Genomic DNA, 22,413 nt, shown 5'->3' with positions numbered 1-22,413 from the left:
ATATAGCAATTGCTTCCTCTGTATTTGTCTTGAAAGTCTTTAAGAACAAGGTGCTCAGCTTACCTGGGTGTAAACAGTTGAATCCAAATGGATTCTGATTTTAAACAGTGGCTTTGCTCCATCCACCCACTTGGCGTCCACGCTGGGCTGCTGTGAACAGACAAGAAGATTCAAGTACCTGGTTTTCGACAGTGGCTCTGTGCAGACAGCCACCTGGTCAGAAGGGACGCGTTGAGGTGGAAGAACAGGCCCCCCCCAGGGAAGACACCAGCTACTTGAGTGCAGCCATGGCATGGCAAAGGCATTCCCATGAGAGCGGGCACACTGAGCATGTGCCCACTCTCCTGCTCTGCACCAACTGCAACAGCCCAATGCAGCCTGCAGCAAAAATACTCTCTGCAACCTACATAGCTGTGGGAAGTGGCACTGAAAAGCGTCCCGTCTCCCACCTCTAGTAACATTAAGCTTGGGGGCTTCTCTGCAATAGGGATCTTTTCAGCTGAGCAGAGCACAAACGCAAGCCCAGAACTTAAGAGTGGTAACAAAAGCTCATCATTCCTCTTCCCTTTATGTTTAAGCCTATTTTAAATGGCCTTCCTACCTTTCGTGACTCTGTGTCCCCAAGACCCAGGTAGCCAGGTGGAAGGTTGGATGAAACCGGCAAATGCCGCTCCAGGGTGACAATTCGTCCATCCTTCAGCAACGGGACCCAGGCATATCCCACTGCAGAGGCAACCAGTGGACCAGAGTTAGGAGACACACAGCGGTACAGGTTTAGCTCAAGCTCCAAAACCAGCTGCATCTGACCCTGAGAAAATCCAACTCGCAGTTGTACAAGCAGTTTCAAAGAGGCTGAGCTCAACCTTGTCAGCCTTGTTAAAGCACGTGTTACCCGGTGCCTTGGCGAATGAATTCAGGCACAGCTGAACCAAGATCATGAGCGAGTTGGAGGGGCAGAAATGGAGTGTGTGCCTTGTGCATCATGACAAGGGTCCTCCAGTTGCCCGAGGACTGGCTGAATGAAGAGGCATCCCAACCAGTGGGACCTCACACATGCCTGGGGGTGGCAAGATCAGGCCCTGAGGCCCTGATCTCACATCAAGTTTGTGTAGGTGACGAGACTGACAGTAGGCCCATTCATATGAGTCAAGTCAAGAACACACAGAAATAGCTGTCAGATTGCAAAAAAAATAAAATATATATAGTTTTAGTATACACTAAATACATTGTGCTTTATTCCAGTTTAGACCTACGATTTGTATTAAGTTGCTTTCAAAAACGAAAATTCAGATAGCCCAGTATTTCAATCAAATATTTTTTCATGTCTCCACATTCATTTTACCTTGGACTCTTACACTCCAACAGAAGTAAGTTAAGTGGTGAACATACCTTGAGTTTCAACGGTGTCCTGTTTTTTCGATGTTGCCTTTGTATTAATTTCACAGCTGACATGATAGAAGGTGAAAAGCAAATGATGCTTTTGATGGAGGTGAATTGGAAGCTCAATTTTAATCTAAAATGATATCATGATAGACAAGACTGTATTTTTAACTGCGGAGTGATATTTTAAGATCTATTTTACTTCACAAATGCTATGTTGTATGCAGTTACACAAGACACATTCTTACCCACCTTAAACAACTCGTGGCTAACATTTCCATCACATTTGCACATTACTTATTAATGGGGGTGTGTGATTGGAGTGCACAAAGCGTGACAGTAAAGACAGCAGCAAACAAACTGGTGTTAAAAACTGACAAAGTATCTGGCTTTGCTGAGCCCTTCTACTGAGGCAAAGGGCCAATGATTATTTTTACCCGTATTTCACCCAGCCCTGGAAAAAGATATATCCTGAAATGCCCCTTGGCTTCATAGCATCCAGGAAGATCTGCTGTTTCCCACCATTTCATTTTTACCTCGTCATAGAACTCTGGACTCTGGTTGTGATGCAGCACAGCAGCATATGCATTTGTGGTCAAGAGATGGCCTCCGGGTTTGCCATATATACACTGGAAACACAAATGAAGAGCTGGATTCAGGGTTTCCGTCACCTTGAATTCACCAGCCAAATTAAAACAGCATAGAAGCTCAGTGCTTTTGTATTGTCCTGGCTGGCACACAGGACACGGCAGCGAGCCCCAGGTCCCTAGAAATAACAAGTACGCACCTTTAACGGCCTAGCATCAGCTTCATCTGAATCCCTGAACTCCACACACAGAGCAATATTCCTTGCCTGAAATGGGGGAGAACACGGGGATGAGCCATTGCGACAGGTCAGCAGCACCACCCCAGACCACGCCGAGCCTGCCTGCTCTCTGGGTCGCTCACCTTTGCAAACACCTTTTGGTTCTCATACTTCAAATGCAAGGGGTAGACGTAAAGGTGGTTTTTGTAGACAGTGAAGGGATAACAGTATCTTACAACTTCTGGGACAAGCTCCTCCACTTCAACTGCAATGTCCTCACAGCTCTTCCCAAATGGCTTTATAGGAATATAAGAAGCTGTGACACAATCTAGAAGGAAAGAAAAGCATGGATCAGTGTACACTCCATAAATGTGGGAAGTACTCTCTGTGATGTCAAATGATAGGACATGGGGTAATGGGAGCAAGCTGGAGCATAGGAGGTTCAACCTGAACATAAGGAAAAACTTTTTCACTGTAAGGTTGACAAAGCCCTGGCCCAGGCTGCCCAGAGAGGTTGTGGAGTCTCCTTCTCTGCAGACATTCAAAACCCGCCTGGACGTGTTCCTGTGTGACCTGGTCTGGTGATCCTGCTCTGGCAGGGGGGTTGGACTGGATGAGCTTTCGAGGTCCCTTCCAACTCCCAATATTCTGTGATTCTGTGATACAGCCCCATGTGAAAGGAAATTCATGGGTGTGAAACTCTGCCATTGCTCTTGAGCATCCAGTTCTCTTCATATCAGAGGATCATGTGAGTTGACAAGGCAGCAGGACTTGGACCACTCCTGTTGAAATGGTTAAGTGAAAATTTTCCCCTATCGTGCAACATCTGTGGTCCTCAACTACGTTAGCAATACTAAGAAAAAACAGGTACACAGACACTATGGGGCTCTGCTCTCCTTGCCAGTGGGGACTGCAAAAGTGGCCCTTTCCTGTAGCTCTGGGCAAAGTCAGAGGGTCCTGTGAATGACTCATGTCTGAGCAGGGATGGCCACTCTGCCCAGGACCTTCACGTTGAGACTTCCAGGAATTTGAGCCATTAAGTTACTGCTTTATAAACCATGCAAACATCACCTGACTGAAGCAGACAGGCTACTGAAATGACGACTTCAGACTGACCTCCCAAAGGACATCAATCTCACTACATCAGTCCTTTTCCACTCTGCCTCAGAAAGACGTTTTATGGTTATGTTGCCTCCGAATACCAGTGCACAAGCCCTGCCTAATTCACTGAGACTTACATTCACCTTGAGGGAAGAGTTCATCTCAAGTGATGGCCTTTCAAAGAAGAAAAGAATTAAGTCTCCTAGAAAAGCCTTTTGGACAGGGGTCCAAACTACAGACCCTGTGATAACAGCTGCCAAAGGCCCATGGAGTGACACTGAACACATCACAAGTCCTTTCTTTGCCTCAGTTTCTTTAAATGCCAAGCGAAGAATCACACAGACCATGTTTGTCAAGCCCTCTGGTGTTACGGAGCAAAAATGTTATGAGATTGGTGTAATAATAACAGCAAAAGCAGTCAGGTGGCTTCCTTTAGATTTAGGATGTGACAGCCAAACTGCAAAGCAGATGCACCCCTCAGGTAAACCTCTGCACTTGGACCACATCCCTCCACAGAATCCATCAGAAACACTTACAGGCCAGTGGTTGTCTGGATTACTCATTTGTCATTGCAGCCCTGAGATACTCTTGTTAATTAAATTAAACAGCAAAATACCCCACAGAAGCGTTAACTCCTGAGGCTAGAGCCATCAGCATTTATGCTAAGATTCAAGATCCTTACTTGCAAAGTCTAGTGGGATGTCTTTGATGATGATACTCAACTGGGCTGGAATGACCTGTAGTTTTGTCTTCTCTGGTCTGCATTAGAGAGAAAGGAACAAGAGTGTGAACCCTGAAAATTCAGGTGCTGAACACATCAGCAAGGCTTTTAGTTACCCTCCGAGTATTTCAGAAATTGTCTTCTCATGCTTATGCTAAACTGTTAAAATTGTATATTAAAATGCCTGCTCAGACTCTTACTTCTTATACTCCGCTAAAAGCTTCAGCATATCTTCATTTGAGAGTTTGCTGCTGTCTTGCTTGTACAGAGGCGAGAATTTTCCTTCAGCGTCAAGAGTGCCCTGGGAGTCTTTGAACACTGGTCTGTAGAAAAGAAGAGACACATTTCTTAAATGTTGGTAAATATGCAGACACGGAGGTTTTTGACATGTCAAGCTGAAGGGCAGTTTATACATGTGAGAGGTTCACTGGCCTGTGACTGTTCTGAACACCGCCAGCTTTCCCAATCACCCTACTACCCCCACATGGTGCTTAGACCCCACACAGACTACAATCCACCACATCTCATAAAACTGGATGGGACACCACCCATTTCCCTTCTCTCCAGCCAGGTGAGAAGTACACACACAGCCCAGCTCCAAGCCTGGTCCACAATCGCCAGGGCTTCAATCCTCTCCCTGCAACACCAACTGGTAAAGTATCTTCCCAGTTGCACATGAGGTCAGAGCATGGAAATCCTCCTAGGAAAGGAGTGCACAATGAAAACCAGTCACAGGACATGCACCAGCTTCCTCATGAACCCAGAGCAGGAGAATGGACTCTGCCCGAGATGAATAACGACATCTTTGCCCTTGAGTATAAAGTCTGTGGATGTCCAGAATCATAGAATGGTTGTGGTTGGAAGAGACCTTTAAGACCATCAAGTCCAACCATCAAACCAGCCCTAAGTCCACCACTAGACCATGTACCTACATCTATGCACGTACCTACACCATGCACGACATCTACTCATCTTTTAAACAGCTCCAGGGATCATGACTCAACCACCTCCCTGGGCAGTTCCTTCCAGTGCTTGGCAACCTTTTCAGGAAATAAATTCCTCCTTATATCTAATCTAACCCTCTCCTGAAACAACCTGAGGCCATTTCCCCTTGTCCTATCACTAGCTATGAGGGAGAAGAGACTGACCCTCACCTCGCTAAAACCTCCTTTCAGGTAGCTGGAGAAAGTGATAGGATCACCTCTCAGTCTCATTTTCTCCAGACTAAACCATCCCAGCTCCCTCAGATGCTCCTAAGACCTGTCTACGTACAGCATCCTATCACTAGCATCTGTACTCCCTTTCTGTGCAAACCCTTTCTGTGGGTTTCAGACCCACAGGGAAACTGCTCCAGGGATGCACAGCAACACAGTTCCCCCACACCAGGCTGTTGGCCACTCAACTCTGGTCTCCAAATGCAGTTCTTTAGCCAGCAGGAACAAATCTCAAGCCTGACAAAGTCGTTACGCAGACAGAGACCGCTGCTGGGCAGAGGCACCGCTTGAAAGAGGGCTGAGGCAGTGCACAGGCTGAGGGGATCACTGTCTTCAGTCATTCCCAAGAACATTAATTAAAGCAGAGCCTCAGATGGGAGACAAACCCTAGCTGATTGCCTCTGCCAGACCAGGAGGTCCTCTGCTCTTATCCTATCTCTGGTAACAGCTGATGCCAGGAGGGAATTTCTGCACTGATTCTCTCAGCAGCACGGGATGGAGTAATTTGGCCCCAGGAATGTTCTGCCCCGATAGCAGTAGCTACAGGTCAGCAGGGAGGTTACTGCCTTCCCAGCACTGTTTACTTTTCAGTATTTTGTTTCTACAAAATTTTTACTAGTATTTTTAATTCTACATAGAGCATTTCAGGCCAATCTCCACTCTGCCTTGGGAATCTGAGCCAAATTCTGCCTTTGGCTATGACTTCCCTGACTTCAGTCACTCAGCCCTTCACTCACTCGGCCGGATCGTGTCCCGGATACCTCGCAGCACCAAAGGTCAAGAGTGCGGTGCAAGGCGACTAACCTGGCAGCCCAGCCAAAGGGCATCCTGTACTGCCCCAGACGGCTGCACACCTGCTTGGCCACCTTATGGACCTTCTGAGCAGTCTGCAAAACAGAAGAGAGGTTCGTTAGCATGGGCCATGGCTTCACAGTACCCTGGAAGAGGAGTCAAGAGTGCTGCGCTCTCCAAGGAAAAGAAACTCTCCGTACTGCACAACACACAGCTCCCCAGGCACACTGCAACAGTCGCCTAAGCAGCTGATCGATGTCCCTGTCTGTCACTTCACACCACGCACGTTTATTACTTTGAAAAGCAATAGCAAACACATTGTGGGCACAGTCATATTAAAACTCTTCTTGACTCTGCATTAAGCTGCAGGGTATCAGTATTTTATGTTCCAAAGGGTATTTAGTTTATTGTCCAAAACTGTAATTGGTTCATCCTACACAGACATACAAAGCGTGCTGAGGGAATGCCAGCACATACCAAGTGTTCCGTACATTGATTTTTCTAGGGACTAATTTTGTCTGGCTGCAGCAAGGCAGCACCAGCTCTGCCTGGCATGCAGGGATGGATGCCAGCAGCACCAGGGTCCTTCCCTAACCACCCTTTGCACAGGTTCCCCCATATGATCATGGCAGTCTGCATGGAGCAAGACAGAGGCAGGACGAGCAGAATAAAGGGTAAAGTTCTGCTGCTACTAAAGCATCGCTCTTTCCAGCTGAAGTGAGCCGGGACCAGTCCAGGACACTGTGCACAGCATCACATAGCGGTGCAGCTCCTTTCTCCGCGGATTAAACGTCCCACTGTCTCGTTGCCAGCTGTCAGAAGAAAGCTAAAGAGCAGCAGAAACAACCCATGCTTCAGACCACACTACTCCCCGTAGCAGCAGACAGCATCACTAAGCAAACACTCTCACAGCCCTGTCCAATACCTTCCCCGGGTCCGAGTTTTTCATGTATGGCTCTGCACAGTGCGTAATGCTGCCCTGCAGCACCTTCTCCACGCGGGCCACCAGGAAGATCTCCACGTGCGGGTCAGTCACGGAGAAAACACCCTGCAATGGATAGACAGTAGGCTGTCAGAAAGCAGGACACCCTACCTGCACTACCAGGTTTGGCCCTAATCATCTCACTGTTCCTTCGCACAACCCACACAGACCCTGCTCTGGTCGCTGGTGCAAACAGGCTATGGGGGCTCATGAGGCTTGAGCATGGTCAAGTCTTGAAAATCTCTACCTGGTGCTTTGCGAGAAAACACCCTGCAATGGATAGACAGTAGGCTCCCAGAGAGCAGGACACCCTACCTGCACTACCAGGTTTGGCCCTGATCATCTCACTGTTCCTTCCCACAACCCACACAGACCCTGCTCTGGTCGCTGGTGCAAACAGGCTATGGGGGCTCATGAGGCTTGAGCATTGAGTCTTGAAAATCTCTACCTAGTGCTTTGCCTGTCACTCCTGATGAGCCCAAAGTAGCAACTGGCTTGAGATACTGATCAAAACCCTACAGCTCAAGAGACAAGCTGACTTCTGCTTCTCCATAGGGTGGCTAATAACACACCACAACGCTACTAAATAGCTACAGTCTCAACAGAGATACAGAACGAGGACAACGTCAGTTCTTCACCTGCTTTATGTAGCGTAGGCAAGACTCAGGGACTCCGTGCATAAGGTTCTCGCCCGGAGAACGTCCCTTGGTGCCCTCCGCTCCAGACGCAGAGTTATCCAGCAGCATATCACGGACAGACGGAGGGTTCAAGTCCACGTGGAAGTCAGCTGAAATCTTGCAATTATTTTTCAGGTCAAATAATGCCAAGCTTAGGAAGAAGGGCTCCACCTGGAAATTTGATTGAATATACATGTCAAATAAAATGCATGATACAGTCTCAAAAGTATTCATATGCATTGCCTTCCCTGCTAGGTTTGCCTTCCACATCTATTTGTTCCTTTAGTTTTGTACACTAGCATTGAGTGTGCAATTTTGGTTCCCACTATACAAAAAAGATGTGGACAAGTTGGAAGTCAGAGATGATCCACGAGGATGATCAGAAGACTGGAAGAGCTGCTGTGTGAAGAAAGGCTGAGAAAACTGGAACTGTTCAACCTTGGGAAGAGAAGGCTAAGGGGAGACCTTATCACCATGTACCAGTACACAAAGGGTGGCTGCCAAGAAGATGGAGACTCCCTTTTCACAAGGAGTCACATGGAAAAGATGAGGGGTATGGACACAAGTTGCTTCTGGAGAGATTCTGATTGAACTCCAGGGTTCAAGTCCACGTGGAAGTCAGCTGAAATCTTGCAATTATTTTTCAGGTCAAATAATGCCAAGCTTAGGAAGAAGGGCTCCACCTGGAAATTTGATTGAATATACATGTCAAATAAAATGCATGATACAGTCTCAAAAGTATTCATATGCATTGCCTTCCCTGCTAGGTTTGCCTTCCACATCTATTTGTTCCTTTAGTTTTGTACACTAGCATTGAGTGTCCAGTTTTGGTTCCCACTATACAAAAAAGATGTGGACAAGTTGGAAGGGGTCCAGAGATGATCCACGAGGATGATCAGAAGACTGGAAGAGCTGCTGTATGAAGAAAGGCTGAGAAAACTGGAACTGTTCAACCTTGGGAAGAGAAGGCTAAGGGGGGACCTTATCACCATGTACCAGTACACAAAGGGTGGCTGCCAAGAAGATGGAGACTCCCTTTTCACAAGGAGTCACATGGAAAAGATGAGTGGTATGGACACAAGTTGCTTCTGGAGAGATTCTGATTGAACTCCAGATGAAATTTTTTACCACGAGATCAACCAGACATTGGAACAATCTCCCAGGGGAAGTGGTAAATTCCGCTACATGGGTCAGTTTTAAGAGTCAGTTTGACAGGTGCTGACTCATCTCATTTTAAACTGTACTTTTACCTTGAGAGGTTGGACTGGATGATCCTTGTGTTCCCTTACAACCTGGTATTCTATGATTCTACGAAAGTGACCTTTACAGGTCAGTTAAAGTGACCAAAAGGAAAGTTGAAAGTTTTCCAGTGCAGTATCCATGTTTATTTTATCATTACATAAAACCATTTTTCCCTGCAACTTCTTGCATTTTGATTTAGTAAAATTTGAACAATGCCACATTAAAACCATCAATGAAATCTAAAGAATGAAATCTATAGGGTTTTTTCCTATAAATGATGAACTACAAAGTCAGGAAGATGACCACAGTTCATCAGTTAGAACCGATTATTCTTTGCAATGAGAAATAAGTCAGCTTAAGCATGTTCACATGCTGAAGACTACTTCACTTACTGTCCGAAGTCAATCAGCTCTGCAAGACACACAAAATGTCCCTCAGCTGCTCTATCCCATGTGGTACAGGAGCAAAGTTCACTCTCCCAGTCGGGAGAGCTCACATAAAAGGCTGATGCTGCTGGGGAACTGCGGGTGTAAAATCTGCCACCTTATTTGCAGCTATTGACCTTGACAGCACAGGACAAGTGACAACAACTCCATGTAGTCTTAATTCAAATATCCTAGTAGGCACGTGTCCACATAAAGATAAAGCAAAGGCCTGAAGATAAGGCTGTGGTGTGTCCAACACATTACAGCATAACTTGGAGGCAGTATACTAATACTAAAATTGTACTGACTAGGTCTGACTCTGGGCCTGATTAAGGATGAGTAAGAAGAATCTCTGCTATCAGTGACGCATTCACCTGCTGGGAGTTACTGAGCAGAAGGAGCCTGGTGCACTAGCTGTGAGCTGCCAATATGAAACCATCACAAGAAAAGCCTTTGCGATTCTAACAGGCATCAGACAAGGTGCCATCAGCAGAGCTCGGGGTGCCAGTGCCACTGCCTCCCCTGTGATGCTGCCTGCTCCTCTGGCACCCTTGCATGAAGGCTTAACTTCAGCCAAGAGCAAGGGCAGGACATAGTAACAGGGAGTATGTTTTGGGAGGAAAGACTGGAGGAGATTGGCCTGTTCAGCCTGGCAGAACAAAGACTGAGCAGAGATGGAATAGCTGACTAAAGGCATCGGAGGCTCTGAAAATACAAGTAAGAGCTTTTTAGGCTAAGGCACAATTTGGGCACAATATAATAAAGCGGCTGTGAATACAGTTAGGCTGTGAGTCAGAAGGTGGCTTCAGAACAAGAAAATCCCTTGCCATTAGGGGAAATGAAAGAAAACACAACAGTGAGTGGTTTAAAAATGGGGCTTAATCACTTACCAAGAGGACTTTCACAGGGACACAGAATGTGACAGACACATGCTCCCCATTCCCTATGCCTCTGAACCACTGGATTCCCAGTAGTTCCAGTTCCTGGCAGGCTGATGCACACCAAGACAGACTCCTACCTCCACAAACACATTTTTCGAACATCAAAAAAACACAACAGACAAATCCTGCAATGACTCTGGGCCAGCAGCCACTTCCTCCCCAAGTCCCATCGCAGCTTATGGTAGAATGGGATTGTTTTATCCATCCAGATTAATCTGCCAAGGGTTTTTCTTGCTGGTGAGGAGAAAGAAGACAAAGCAGGACACGCCAGAGCTCCCCTTACGTTGGTGGGTCCTCCTTCCGGCCCATCACTGAGCTGAGCGAGGAGGTTGAGGGAGAAGTCCTGGCAGCACACCACAAAGCGCCTGCTGCACTTCTCCTCGAATGGCTTCACGTCTGGCTCAATCCCCGAGAAGTCCAGCCTCTAGATAGCAAACAAACAAATCTGGTCACATTAAAAAAGAAAACAAACCCCCAGAAAACGTTAAGGGATCACATTAGAGCCAATGCTATCTTAACAATTTTTTTTAAAGTGGTACAAAAGGTACAACACGTTCAAATGTCATTTGGTGATGTTACATGAATGCATTCAAGACATGAATTCATGGTGATGTATCATTTTTTAGCAATCTGGTTTGCAGAGGACAAAAAACTAAACCTCAGTATTATTTCAGTTCCTTCTTGCTTTGCTGTAACCCTGGGGATCTTCCCAAACACCATTTAGAGCTTGGGGAAGAAAGTGGAATGTAAGCCGTTGTTACACTCAGAAAAGTATCTTCCACTTTGAAGATCTGACTAGTTTAAGAGATGGTCCCTGTGCCTGAAATAGAGAGAAGGCACATGCCATTGGGATCACAAACAACATCTTGAAGTGGAAGGCATTTCTAGATGCACAGCAATAACCAGCGTTGTTAGAAACAACAAAGACTGTCTGCAGAAATGGCTGGGAAATCCAAAGAGTCTCGATTATAATCACCTCCTTCCTAACCCAAAACACCCATGCCTGGTCTGTGCCTCAACATTCACCCTTCCCAGAGAGCAGACACGTATGTAACCAAAATACCATCAGCTAGATAAAGACCCCCAGCCTTCACCACACTCATGGTACCAGGCATGGGTGACACAGAGCTACCAAACACCCCTACATAACAGCACATCTCATGGTGATAATCTGGTGCAGTCCTATTTTCCCCCTTGAATACTGCAGAAACCTGAATGCCAAGCTTAGGGCGCTGATATCTCACAATCAAATAATTTCAGCAAAATAGGCTGCAACTGTTAATACGTTTCTGGGAAACTCTTCCCATTGTTTCCTCTATTTCCTTTTGATGAGGAAAGTACGTTGTGAGTATATGTACTTGCTCCCAGTTTCCTTAGCCTCAGGCATACAAGCATACACACACACACCAGCATTAACTAAGGCAGTGATTTTGAATGCCCAGTGCTACAGCAAATCCACACCAGAATGAAGAGCTCTAGGTACTGAGGTAGGGCAGTGAATTGAGCCTAACCACTTGGTTAGGTAAAAAAGATACCTTAGACACTTCACACTGAGTAACACTTCAGCTTTTATTACCTGATTAGAATATAAGAAACTTGTGAAAGCTTCTCTTAAAAAAAACAAAAAAAAGCCTCCTGGATGCTTATCTTCTTCATGTTCAAGACCTTAAAGAAGTGTCAAGTGAAAAATTCATTTTGTACAACTAAATCTTTTAAAGACTAATTACATTTCCTTGTTAAATCAGAATGTTCTTTATCATAGGTGTGAACAAGCCAAGGCATGCCAGAAGGAGAAGCAGAAATTATGAAATAACTTGGAATAATTCTCTAAAACTGCGTTAACAATTGCAGCTCATTCCACTGAAATCCCACACCGGGATGTTGGCAGACAGCTCAGCAAAGACGCCAAAGCCAAGAAGAAAACAAGGCAATAGTCAATGAACCCCTACTCCAGTGCATACAAACAGCATAGGGTGTTTTTTTGTGTCTGGACGTCTCCTACATTTGAAAACTCCCTGAAGACTGAGGCTCTCGCTGTAAACCTCTGTCTTTAACGTCACTGCTCCCTACTCCAGACATGCCGTGCTGCAGTGTCCTTGCAGTACCACTTCTACTCCTTCTGCAACCATGAGAACCTCCCAGAGGCCCAGATGATGCGTTTCAAATCCAGCAACAACGAGATGCGTCACAGAAAACCCAGCAAAGCTGGAGGGAGGCCATGTGTGGGGCTGCTGCCAGTCCTCCCTTTATCTGAGCACTGACATCTTGTTCAGCTCTCTCCGACAGGGACAGGGCTGTGCTTTGATTCTCCAATCAAAAAACCATGCTGTCTCTGTAGGTGAACGTGGTGGTCATGCAAGGGAACAGGGGAGGCACAGCACCAAGGGAGCTCTGACAGAGAGCAGAACCACACATTTGCAAACATGGGGATGTTTACCTGGACTTCTGGGTCAAAAGAAAAGAGGTTTTGTCTTCCATCATTTCTGCTCAGTTTGTTCAGCTGATCTGTTTCTCTTCCGTACTAGGACAAAGGAAAGCATTGATGTGACTACTTGGCCGCACAGAGGCAACTCATTATTTGGAAAAAATAAATAACCAAAATAAAATACTTTTATAACCAAAATAAATATTTTTCAGGTTCCCTTTATACGTGAGATGATGCAAGGCTTCTCTGCTGTAGCCATCAACATGGTGCGATGAGAGTAAAGCATTGTGGCTCTGCCAAATGAGGAAGCAGACTGAAGTATGCAACTGCACGCTGGATCACATAGGAAGTGGATGCCACCTCACTGCCTTTCCGCTCTGACGGCCTGGATGGTCACTACTGCTGAGCAGGAATGAGCAGTACCAACCATGACAGCCCTTCATTCACTCTAAGTCTGGTTCTTTCTTCTGAGCTCCACGCGTGGAGAGAACTAGCTACAGGGCTGGGAGATTGATCTTTGCAAACACGATACCTTCATTAGCTCTGGATGCATGCTTCTCTCCAGGCTCTCCATGATGCTCTCTGATTTTCCCTGCGTGCTTGGTTCATCATCTGCAAGGGTACCAAAAACAGATGTTCAAAACAACTGCAGGAACACCACTCTGCCAGAAAGCATCCTGCAATATTTGCTTACAGTAGCACAGAAAGAGTTTACAGAGACTTTTCCATTCCTCAGGAATAAGATTTTTCCATACATTAGTAGTACCAGAGTGTACTCTTACAGCCTGTTATGTCCTTCCAAAGCAGAATTTCAGCACAGAGCCAATTTTCCAGGAGTCTTGAAACTATGCCATGAATTTCCGATCCAGAGGAAAGGTCATGTTTCCCTTCACTTTTATTTCTCAGACTATCATCTACAATATACTAAGTCCTTTTGCATGATACCATGTGTCAGCCACAATTCTTGCTGTTAATCACAAATATGCTTCTCCAGGCTTACCGCCTGTATCCTGCTGGAAAGGGTGAAGGTAGGTGTTTATTTGTAAACTGACCTTGCACAGATTCCACAGCATCTTTCTTCTCTTGCATCAGACTTTCAGTATTGCTCTGAATTATCTTTCTCAGAGTTACCAGCCACTCTTCCATCTCCTGCTCAGTTTCAGCTGCCAGATAGTGGCTGTACTTGTCTATTGTCTTGAGTTCAAATGCATAACGGCGCATTTTAGGACACTGAACAAACAAGCAAGAAAGAGCAAGATTTGCATTGCATTTTCCTCAACAACTCAGCACTATACCCCTTATGGGCCCTCTCTGTGAAAGCATCCTGAACTGAATACCACGACAGGCAGAAATCATGAAGCAATGCAAGCACCCTTCTCGACACAGCACCTCTCCTGCAGGAACCACAAAGGGCTGCTCACCTGCTATCAAGCAGTACACAGCTCTATGACTGCCAGCTACTCTGAATGGAAGGAAGCCAGACTGAGCCACAGATACTGCACTGAGGAGCAGAAGTAAGCTCCTTCTTATGTTGTGAGATCTTTAAAATTAACCCAGAGAAGCCAGGAACTGGATTTGTCTGACACATTAAGTAATGTTGCACTCCAGGACACTTAGAGGAATCTATCTTAAAGTGGTTCACTGTGATTTTTCTGAGCTCCGCTGGTTTTAAACCACCATTTTCCTACCTGAAGCCAAGGCAAATGTGCTGCAACTTGGCAAGTACATCCTGTACATCACCAAGGGAGGTGCACTACTGCTTTTACTATGTTCAGAAAGTTAAACGGAAATGCACAGCTCTGACTCATCCATGCTGAAGTAAATCGCTGGAGTGGATTAAACTGGCCTGTACCAGCTCCACCACACTCAGTGCTTGAAGCTTCTGCAGAAACAGCAATGGCAGGAGGCACAGCAGCCATCCACAGCTGCATTTCACTCTCAGCAAAACAAAGTAAACTCAAGTTTAAGCCCTGTACAAATACCTGCTCCTAAAACCTGACAAGTCCTTTGCATGTTGTAAGTCTCAAAGGGCAGCATGTTCACATGGACCTATCGGGACATAGCTTAAGAAGCTGGTGTGAGCAGTGAACACAGGAGGAAGGTGTCCAAGGCTAAGTCAAACTAGTAACTTACTGGTTTCAATCCTCAGCATGTCTTGGAGGGCACCTGACCTACAATAACCAGGTAAAGGAGATGGACAGAGTGGAGAGACAGCAGATGAGGTAGTGATGAAATGCTCCCATTTTTCTCTGACAGCAGTTCTTCACCTTGCTGTCTTTCTGGACAAAAGTATGGCAACCTTATGAAACACTTTGCCTGCCCTTTAATCAGATTGGCTGTCAAAGCCGACCAGCTCTGAGTTAGCTGGTAAAGCCGTGCCTTCACCCCTCGATAAAGGGTGAGAGGGCACATCTGTCTTGGAGCTAGCAATGCACAACCCCACATACAGTCAGAAAAGTACACAGAAAGCACACGTACCTGAACAACATCATTGCAAGCGTCCAAGAAAATGCAGCCTTTGGACTCTTTTGAAATTTTCTCATCTTTGTACGAATTAAGAATATAGGAGCCATCCGTGAGTTGTGACAAGTAAAAATATCTCCTCTTGAATACCTGCAAAAGTACAAAGTCTTACTCATGCAAGTATTCCTTCTGTTGTACGTCACGAACCGCAGCCACAGTTCCAGTATTTGCCCTCCTGCTACTGAGAACGTACTGTAACAAGAAACTGGTGACCCTAGACTGCTGCAGATTCACCCCTTTGAGCATGACTTTGCTTTTATAAAGGGAGATTTCATCATCTTCTTTATTTTTAATGTCCTTGTTGTTATTATAAGTTTGCCCATCTAAAGCAAAGCCCCAGGGCTTCCAGCTCATCTCTTAGCTGGCACCAGCCTCATTTATCTTCACAAAGTAATGCTGCACAATAAATTCAGATCAGCACATCACTTGAAGAGTCATCCCACCCTAGAGCAAGTATTTCCAGAGCCTTTTTGATAAAGACCTCAGTTAGAATAACAAAGCAATTCTCCAGTGACTCTGGAACAGACACGTGGAAATTCTGAGCACTCAAATGCAAGCCAAGGGACACTGTAATCCATTGAACTGCTTGGGGTATTTTGTAGGGTTTTTTGTTGATCTTGTGGTTTTTTGTTGTTTTTTTTCTTATACAAACCTATATTTTGTGAACTGGCTTTGACTTAAGAGTTCAATTCTCACCTCAAAAACCAGTAAATTTGGGAGAAGTGTTCCTATGCTTGAGCTACTGATTTTTATGAAAAAAGCTCTCCAGTATCTTAGAGCATCTTCCTTCATATTTGTCAGCCAAAAGGCACTGGACTATAATTCAGGAGAATGTTCTGGCAGCAATTATGGTAGCATCACATGCTGCCAGGTCTGTAAGGAGCAGGGTGCATTTCACAGTTGCTGGATATCTGCATCAGGAGAACCGTGCAGGAAGCTGAGGCAAGTGACACTGTGAGTATTTCCACTGTTCTGCACATCTGGAAGATCTCTGAATAAACGCAGCATTTTTCATCTCAGATGGGAGACTCCCAGTAATTTCCTGCTCCCATCATTACTGACACTAGCACATGTTCAATAAAACCATTCACTTGCACAGAACTGGAAGGGAGTATTGCGCTCTGATCAGTAACCTAAGCCCTCTGAAAGGGAACCTCTGGCATAATTTCGGTGACTGTTCAGCTGTAGAGATGCTCCGAGGGCTGTAGAGCTTTATGATTTATAAGATTTAGCTAAACCTTTAGTTCTACAAAGTGTAAAAATACATGGAAAGTCAAGTATGCTAAGTGTTAAGCCAGCTTAAACACTGATTTAACACTTCACTGAATCAATCTCAGAAACTTTGGCAGTGGATGCTACAGAAACCCTTGACAGATCTCTCTCTAGATATTACAGGGTTGCTATCCCTCGTGGGTATGGGATTTCATGCTAAATGATTTGCATCTTCTAAATTCTGTTCAAAAGGAAATGCAGAAGCAAGCAGCAAACACTGCTCCTATGATCTTCCCCCCTATCAGAAGACTGTGATCATTCAAAATGAATACTGTAAACCTTGCAGAGGGAACATCCCCCCTGATCCGGCCACAGAGGCTGTTGGTGAGCATGGCAATTGCAGAGGGATGGCGAGAAAACTGGGAAGGTCCATGTGGGCAGAGATGAGAGAAAGAAAGGGAGAAAATCCTGATGATTGTAATGCAGCAATGGACACACTGCAAAACAGAGAGCAAGAGAGCTGGGCCAAACCAGGGAAGTTCTTTGCAAAGGAAAGGTTATTCTGAAATAAAGGTTGACAGCTGTAGCCTAATTACAGTTTGCTCGTGGGCTGGCTTCCACAAAAAATACTTGGCACACGCTTCGTAACAGCAGGAGTACTAGCAGCTCAGCACGTCACAGCAACGAAAGAACCAGCACTCAAAAGAGGGGCACGTCTGCTTCTGCAATAGCACAGCAGGCTCTCAAAGTGCTGATAAGGCTGAGGATATTCAAAGTCCTCAGATTTCTTGCACATAGGAGTACTAGCAGCTCAGCACGTCACAGCAATGAAAGAACCACCACTCAAAAGAGGGGCACGTCTGCTTCTGCAGTAGCGCAGCAGCCTCTCAAAGTGCTGATAAGGCTGAAGATATTGAAGATATGAAGTCCTCAGATTTCTCACACACGCCTCAGGAAGTGTTTTTTAAGATACAGAAGTAACCAGGATCTGCTCACAAAATGGCTACTGATTTTTGGCACTTTGATAACTGAGTTTCACGAGAGATAACACAACTGAAGCCAGTGTAGTTCGGACAACATCCCTGAAAGGTGGGTCTAACACGCCAGGCACTAAGCTCGACAATAGCACAAGAGGCTCAGTCAAGAATGGACCCAATTAACTGTTTTGAGCATGTATGATACCTCCTCCAAAAGTTACAGGAGCAGAAATGTCTTCAACCTTGCCACTCAGAAAAGCAGAGGATCAGAAAACCTTGTTCTATCTATCACCTTCAAGCTCAGAAGGAGTCAGTTTAAAACTCAAATTAAAATTAGCCCTATGAACTGTCCTGTTCCACTTCTCACGAAAGCATAACTTGATGAGTTGAGCCTCAGAACAACTGAGCTTTTTGGGAATTACTAGTCCTTACAAAGCAGTGAGGCTCACTGCAGCCATTCCTCAGCTGCACCGTTGAGCACAGCTCCCTAATATTCTCTCTAGGCTGTAACAAGGCAGCTGCATGGTGGAACAACAGACAGGCTCACTGCCACAGCAAAACCTGTGATGGAACTATTCACAACCTCCACTGCAACATCTGAGCAATGTCATGCCGGATTATGTACAGTGGAAATCAGGAGACAATGCAGCTGTTGCTTCTTGGTCGGTAATGCTCCATCTCCTCAGTGATATCACCGCTGCTTTTGGAGCAAAGACATGTCATTCCAATGTAAAGCTGGACTCTGTACCAGCAAGGAAACTATTAATTCAGAAAGTTTTCTTTGTAGGGCAGCTGTTTCAGTTATTTAAACTGCCTTCCTCTTCTGGGCCTCTGCTGCTTATTCAGAAAACTGTCTTGGTTTATTAGAACATGCTTTGCCTTTTTGTTCAGCTTGCCTGTCATGATCTCAAGTGCTTTGGTCTTATATTCTGGAGAGGGAAAGGTCAAAGGCTGTGGCCAGACTGGGTTTTCCACTCCACGTTGGGATACTCTGCAAGAAGGACCAGATGCCCATCCAAACCTAACCCACTCGTTGCACTCCTGCTGGATTTAGAGATGTGGTCTGAACTTAACCTCGTGCCTTGCTCATGATTATGGTAAGGCTGGATGAATCTCACCTTCATGGTCACAGTGATTGTGCTATTTACATTTGCTCTGTGCAGCCAGCCTTGCTTTATCACACCACCTTTCTGGGAGCACAGGGACGAGGAATCCTGAAAGAGAGCAAAAGATCAGAAAAAGAGGTCATCGGGTGAACTGCCTCCCACTCAAAATTCCCCTCGGACAAAAGGGATATATCCATCCTGGAAAGCAATACTCTTTTACCTACAGCAATACAGTAACATGTCAAATATATGTGTAACGTGTACAACTACAGGTGCAGTGTTATCATAAAAAATGTCAGGGTTCTCTCTTTCCAAGAAAGAGGCAAAACAGGCTAGTTTGGGTAAAAAAAAAATTACATCCATGCTGATAGAGCTGCACAGCGATTTTGCAATGAGGAAATGCATGTTGGTTCTTGGGCAGTATTTCAAAACCTGAGGAAGAAGGAAATTTCCAAATTTGTCTGGTTAGAAAGTTGCAAAATGCAGACCTCCAGACTTATTTTCTCATCTCCTTTTGTATAGATGAGCTCTTCATTTTGAATTCAGGTGAAAACCACCAAACCCCAAAAGCTGAAATGTAACGAACTCGTTTCACATTTATCAAAACAAAAGGTTTCAAGTGACCCAACCAGGCTGTTCTTGGTGCACCAGCTGGGAATTCCAACCTTGCTCCTGTCCCATGGTCCCAGAAGGGCTCTCCATCCATACCTAACAGCAACCTCCACTGCGGATAGAGGGAAACGAGATCCCAGACTGATGAGAAAAGCTCGCCCTGGGACTTTCAGTGACGGAGCAGCAGAGGTGGACCTGGACTGTCTGCCAATGCGCTAGGAATGAACTGGTTTATACTGTCTCCTGCATCCCAAATGGCAGGTTTTCACTCTTCTTGTCAAACTTCCAATGACAAAGTAAACTGCCTAATGCTTTATTTCCTTGGGTAAAACAACCCATAATTTTTCCTTCATAATGGTTCACCGTTTTTATCAAGGGATTTCTTCTATGTGAATTTCCATTACACGATTCTAATGTAAGTGCTCCATCAGGGAACTGTAACAAAGTCCTTTAGCTATGGCCATGCCAAAAGAAACAAATGCCAAAATATCTGCCCAAGCACTGGAAATTCTCTTCCACAAGCAACATCAGTAACGTTACTTGTTTGAGTATTTGGGACACTGTTCAGAAAAAAAAAAGCCTCCGTCAAATTTTGATAGTAAATTTTCATCCTTTTGCTTTTTTCAAAGGCTTGCTGCACAGCTCTGACTCCAACCCAAATCAGGTATTATTAAAGAGGTAACAGCTCAAGTTAATAACGTAATGCAAACGGACAAGATGGCCAAAAAAATTAAGGCTTAACTTGAAAATACATTTCCATTTAGGAAATGGCGATCCCAGTCCAGACCTGAGGTGTGCTGGGATGTACACAGTAACTGGGAGAGAAGGGCATGAAACAGCCCCTTCAATCTTCAATCCCTTTTCCTCTGTGAGTTCCTTAGGAGCAGCAGCTTGGTGCCATGCAGATTTTAAACAGCTGGGCTAAACTCTTCCCTGCAATGAGCTGAGCACAAATATGCCAACTTCTAGAGGAAGCAAACACCTCTGAACGTTTCCACAGTATATACAGAACAGGACTGGCACTCCATGAATATAGTGGCCAAAAGTGACCAAGTAAGAACAGCAGGTTATGGGGCAGAGCACAAAACGTTTTAAGAGGAGGACCTCAGCATTGCTGTGTAGTTGAAAGACAACCTGCCCAGTTTTAATTCTGGATATGAGTAATTTTATGTAGTAATTGGCTTGCTTTTTTTCCCTCTTCTGCTGCTGCACCATTCCAAGTGAAAAAATGCATGAGAAATATTATGGCCAATTTTCCAGATAATTTAGGAGACTCTTGGCTCCAAGAAATTATCTTGTCATACTTTGAAATAAATCACTCTCTCAGTCTTGGTCTCACCTTCATAGTATAAAGCATCTCACCAGAACAAAAAATTCCTGGCAACTGAATTCTGACTTTGCCTTGTGAAATCTGCCTCTTAATAGATCTTAGAGTGAACTATGTAAAAAAATAATCTCCTTACCTCATCCTTTTCAAAGTCTTCATCAATTTCAAACACATGGCTTGGAATCTTGTCCGGCCTAAAGGATTTGCTGAAATCACAACACATTTTCCTCTTTAATGACTGGGACACCAGGGTTCTCTGAGCCAGCAGCTGATGCTGGATCCAGAAGCAATAGCCAAACTGCAAGACTACTGAGCACAGCAGAACTGTCCTCCTGCAGAAGACAGATTTCAAGAGACCTACAGCCCCTTACAGCTGCAGAAAGCTAACTTCTGAACGCATTTCATGGAAATTAAGCACAAGCAGCATGTAATTATCTTTCTCCATGTTAGCTGTCGGATTCTGCAAAGCTTTTGCTGACTTGTGTTTATGCAACACAGTGATGCAGCAGGCCAGTTTACCTTCCTTCTTGATGAAAAAGAAGCAAGATCAAACTGCAAGGTTATTCACAAATTTCAATATGATTTGACCAACAGTGTTGCCCCACTGCTGCTTCACATCCCTGCAAGATCCTCAGAACAGATCCGCTTCAGGCAAATAACAACAAAACCCATTTAACCAGCTGCCAGTACACAAGCAGCCTGAACTGTGGTCCAGACATGCGAGGAGCATGGAGAGTAAGAGCAGAGCAGGCACCACCACTGAAAAAATAACAATCCAGCAGAAATCTGAGATGTGTATGTGCCCGTCTGAAAAACCTGATTAGCTCTGAGGCTGGAATCACTGGCACAGCCCAGCATTTCAGAGCACGTAACTCTCCAGCCAACATTAACAGCAATCCCACACCACTGGATGGAAGTTGTACAACAACTCCTCTGTGACAGGGGCACAAAGAGGATCTGCTCAGCACGGGAACACCGTGTCTGGCACACAGAGAACATCAGCCCAAGGGGACAACAAGGCTCCGAATTTGGAATGAGCAGACACTGGCAACACTATTTATCCTGCCACGTGCCCAGACTGCAGTCCGTCCCCATCCCAGATGGAGGGGGCTGTTTGCACACTGGTGGATGGGATTTGAAGCAATAACCCACATTGGCAATGCTGTCAGCATCTCCCTGACACAGCTGATAACACAAATCTCTGGCTCTCTAACCTTCAGAGCGACAGACCTCTGGAGGGGAGGTGGTTTGTGGGACAAGCATCAGGGAAAGGGCAGATTTTCTCCTAAGCCTGATCAAACCACAGTCCTGCATTAGTATTCCAAGGGAGCGCGACACTTACCATGGCAACATCCGAAAGTCTCCCGAGTATTCCTCATACTTGTAGTTTACCACGTGCCAGTCTGAGCTGTAGGTTTTAATGCACTGAAAAAAAACAACGCAATACAGCTCTTTGAAAGCTACACCAAGCAAAACAGAAACATGTACGAGCCTTAAAGGTTACAGGCTGCTCGGTGAGGTAAGAACAAATGGAAATGTCTGAAACAACTGCTTCACTGGTTTTGTGTTCACAGAATCACAGAATCCCAGAACGTGAGGGATTGGAAGGGACCTCCAAAGCTCATCCAGTCCAATCCCCCTGCCGGAGCAGGAACACCCAGATGAGGTTACACAGGAAGGCGTCCAGGCGGGTTTTGAATGTCTGCAGAGAAGGAGACTCCACAACCTCTCTGGGCAGCCTGGGCCAGGGCTCTGTTACCCTCACAGTAAAGAAGTTTCTTCTCCAATTGAAGTGGAACCTCCTGTGTTCCAGTTTGTGTCCGTTACCCCTTGTCCTATCATTGTTTGTCACCGAGAAGAGCCTGGCTCCATCCTCGTGACACTCACCCTTTCAATATTTATAAACATGAATGAGGTCTCCCCTCAGTCTCCTCTTCTGCAAACTAAAGAG

The 22,413-nt window shown here is 45.4% G+C and overlaps 1 protein-coding gene across 1 annotated transcript in view; it reads right to left on the bottom strand.

Annotated features, from left to right (window-relative positions):
• DOCK11 (dedicator of cytokinesis 11) overlaps window positions 1-22,413 on the bottom strand; it is a gene marked incomplete at both ends in the record, with an annotated part of 57,778 nt that overhangs the window by 34,146 nt on the left and 1,219 nt on the right. Inside the window, 19 exons of the mRNA XM_010184630.1 lie at window positions 64-150; window positions 602-723; window positions 1,390-1,513; window positions 1,917-2,009; window positions 2,168-2,233; window positions 2,329-2,513; window positions 3,969-4,045; window positions 4,208-4,330; window positions 6,026-6,108; window positions 6,939-7,061; window positions 7,634-7,843; window positions 10,564-10,704; window positions 12,718-12,801; window positions 13,238-13,317; window positions 13,758-13,935; window positions 15,184-15,318; window positions 18,536-18,631; window positions 20,599-20,668; window positions 21,805-21,887. Coding sequence (XP_010182932.1) covers window positions 64-150; window positions 602-723; window positions 1,390-1,513; window positions 1,917-2,009; window positions 2,168-2,233; window positions 2,329-2,513; window positions 3,969-4,045; window positions 4,208-4,330; window positions 6,026-6,108; window positions 6,939-7,061; window positions 7,634-7,843; window positions 10,564-10,704; window positions 12,718-12,801; window positions 13,238-13,317; window positions 13,758-13,935; window positions 15,184-15,318; window positions 18,536-18,631; window positions 20,599-20,668; window positions 21,805-21,887 — 2,160 coding nt within the window. The remainder of the gene's footprint in view (window positions 1-63; window positions 151-601; window positions 724-1,389; window positions 1,514-1,916; window positions 2,010-2,167; window positions 2,234-2,328; window positions 2,514-3,968; window positions 4,046-4,207; window positions 4,331-6,025; window positions 6,109-6,938; window positions 7,062-7,633; window positions 7,844-10,563; window positions 10,705-12,717; window positions 12,802-13,237; window positions 13,318-13,757; window positions 13,936-15,183; window positions 15,319-18,535; window positions 18,632-20,598; window positions 20,669-21,804; window positions 21,888-22,413) is intronic.

This window comes from Mesitornis unicolor, unplaced genomic scaffold (genome assembly GCF_000695765.1).
Source record: "Mesitornis unicolor isolate BGI_N332 unplaced genomic scaffold, ASM69576v1 scaffold4985, whole genome shotgun sequence".
Lineage (NCBI taxonomy): Eukaryota > Metazoa > Chordata > Aves > Mesitornithiformes > Mesitornithidae > Mesitornis > Mesitornis unicolor.
The sequence above is the reverse complement of the archived record's forward strand: the minus strand, read 5'-3'. Positions and strand labels throughout refer to the sequence as shown.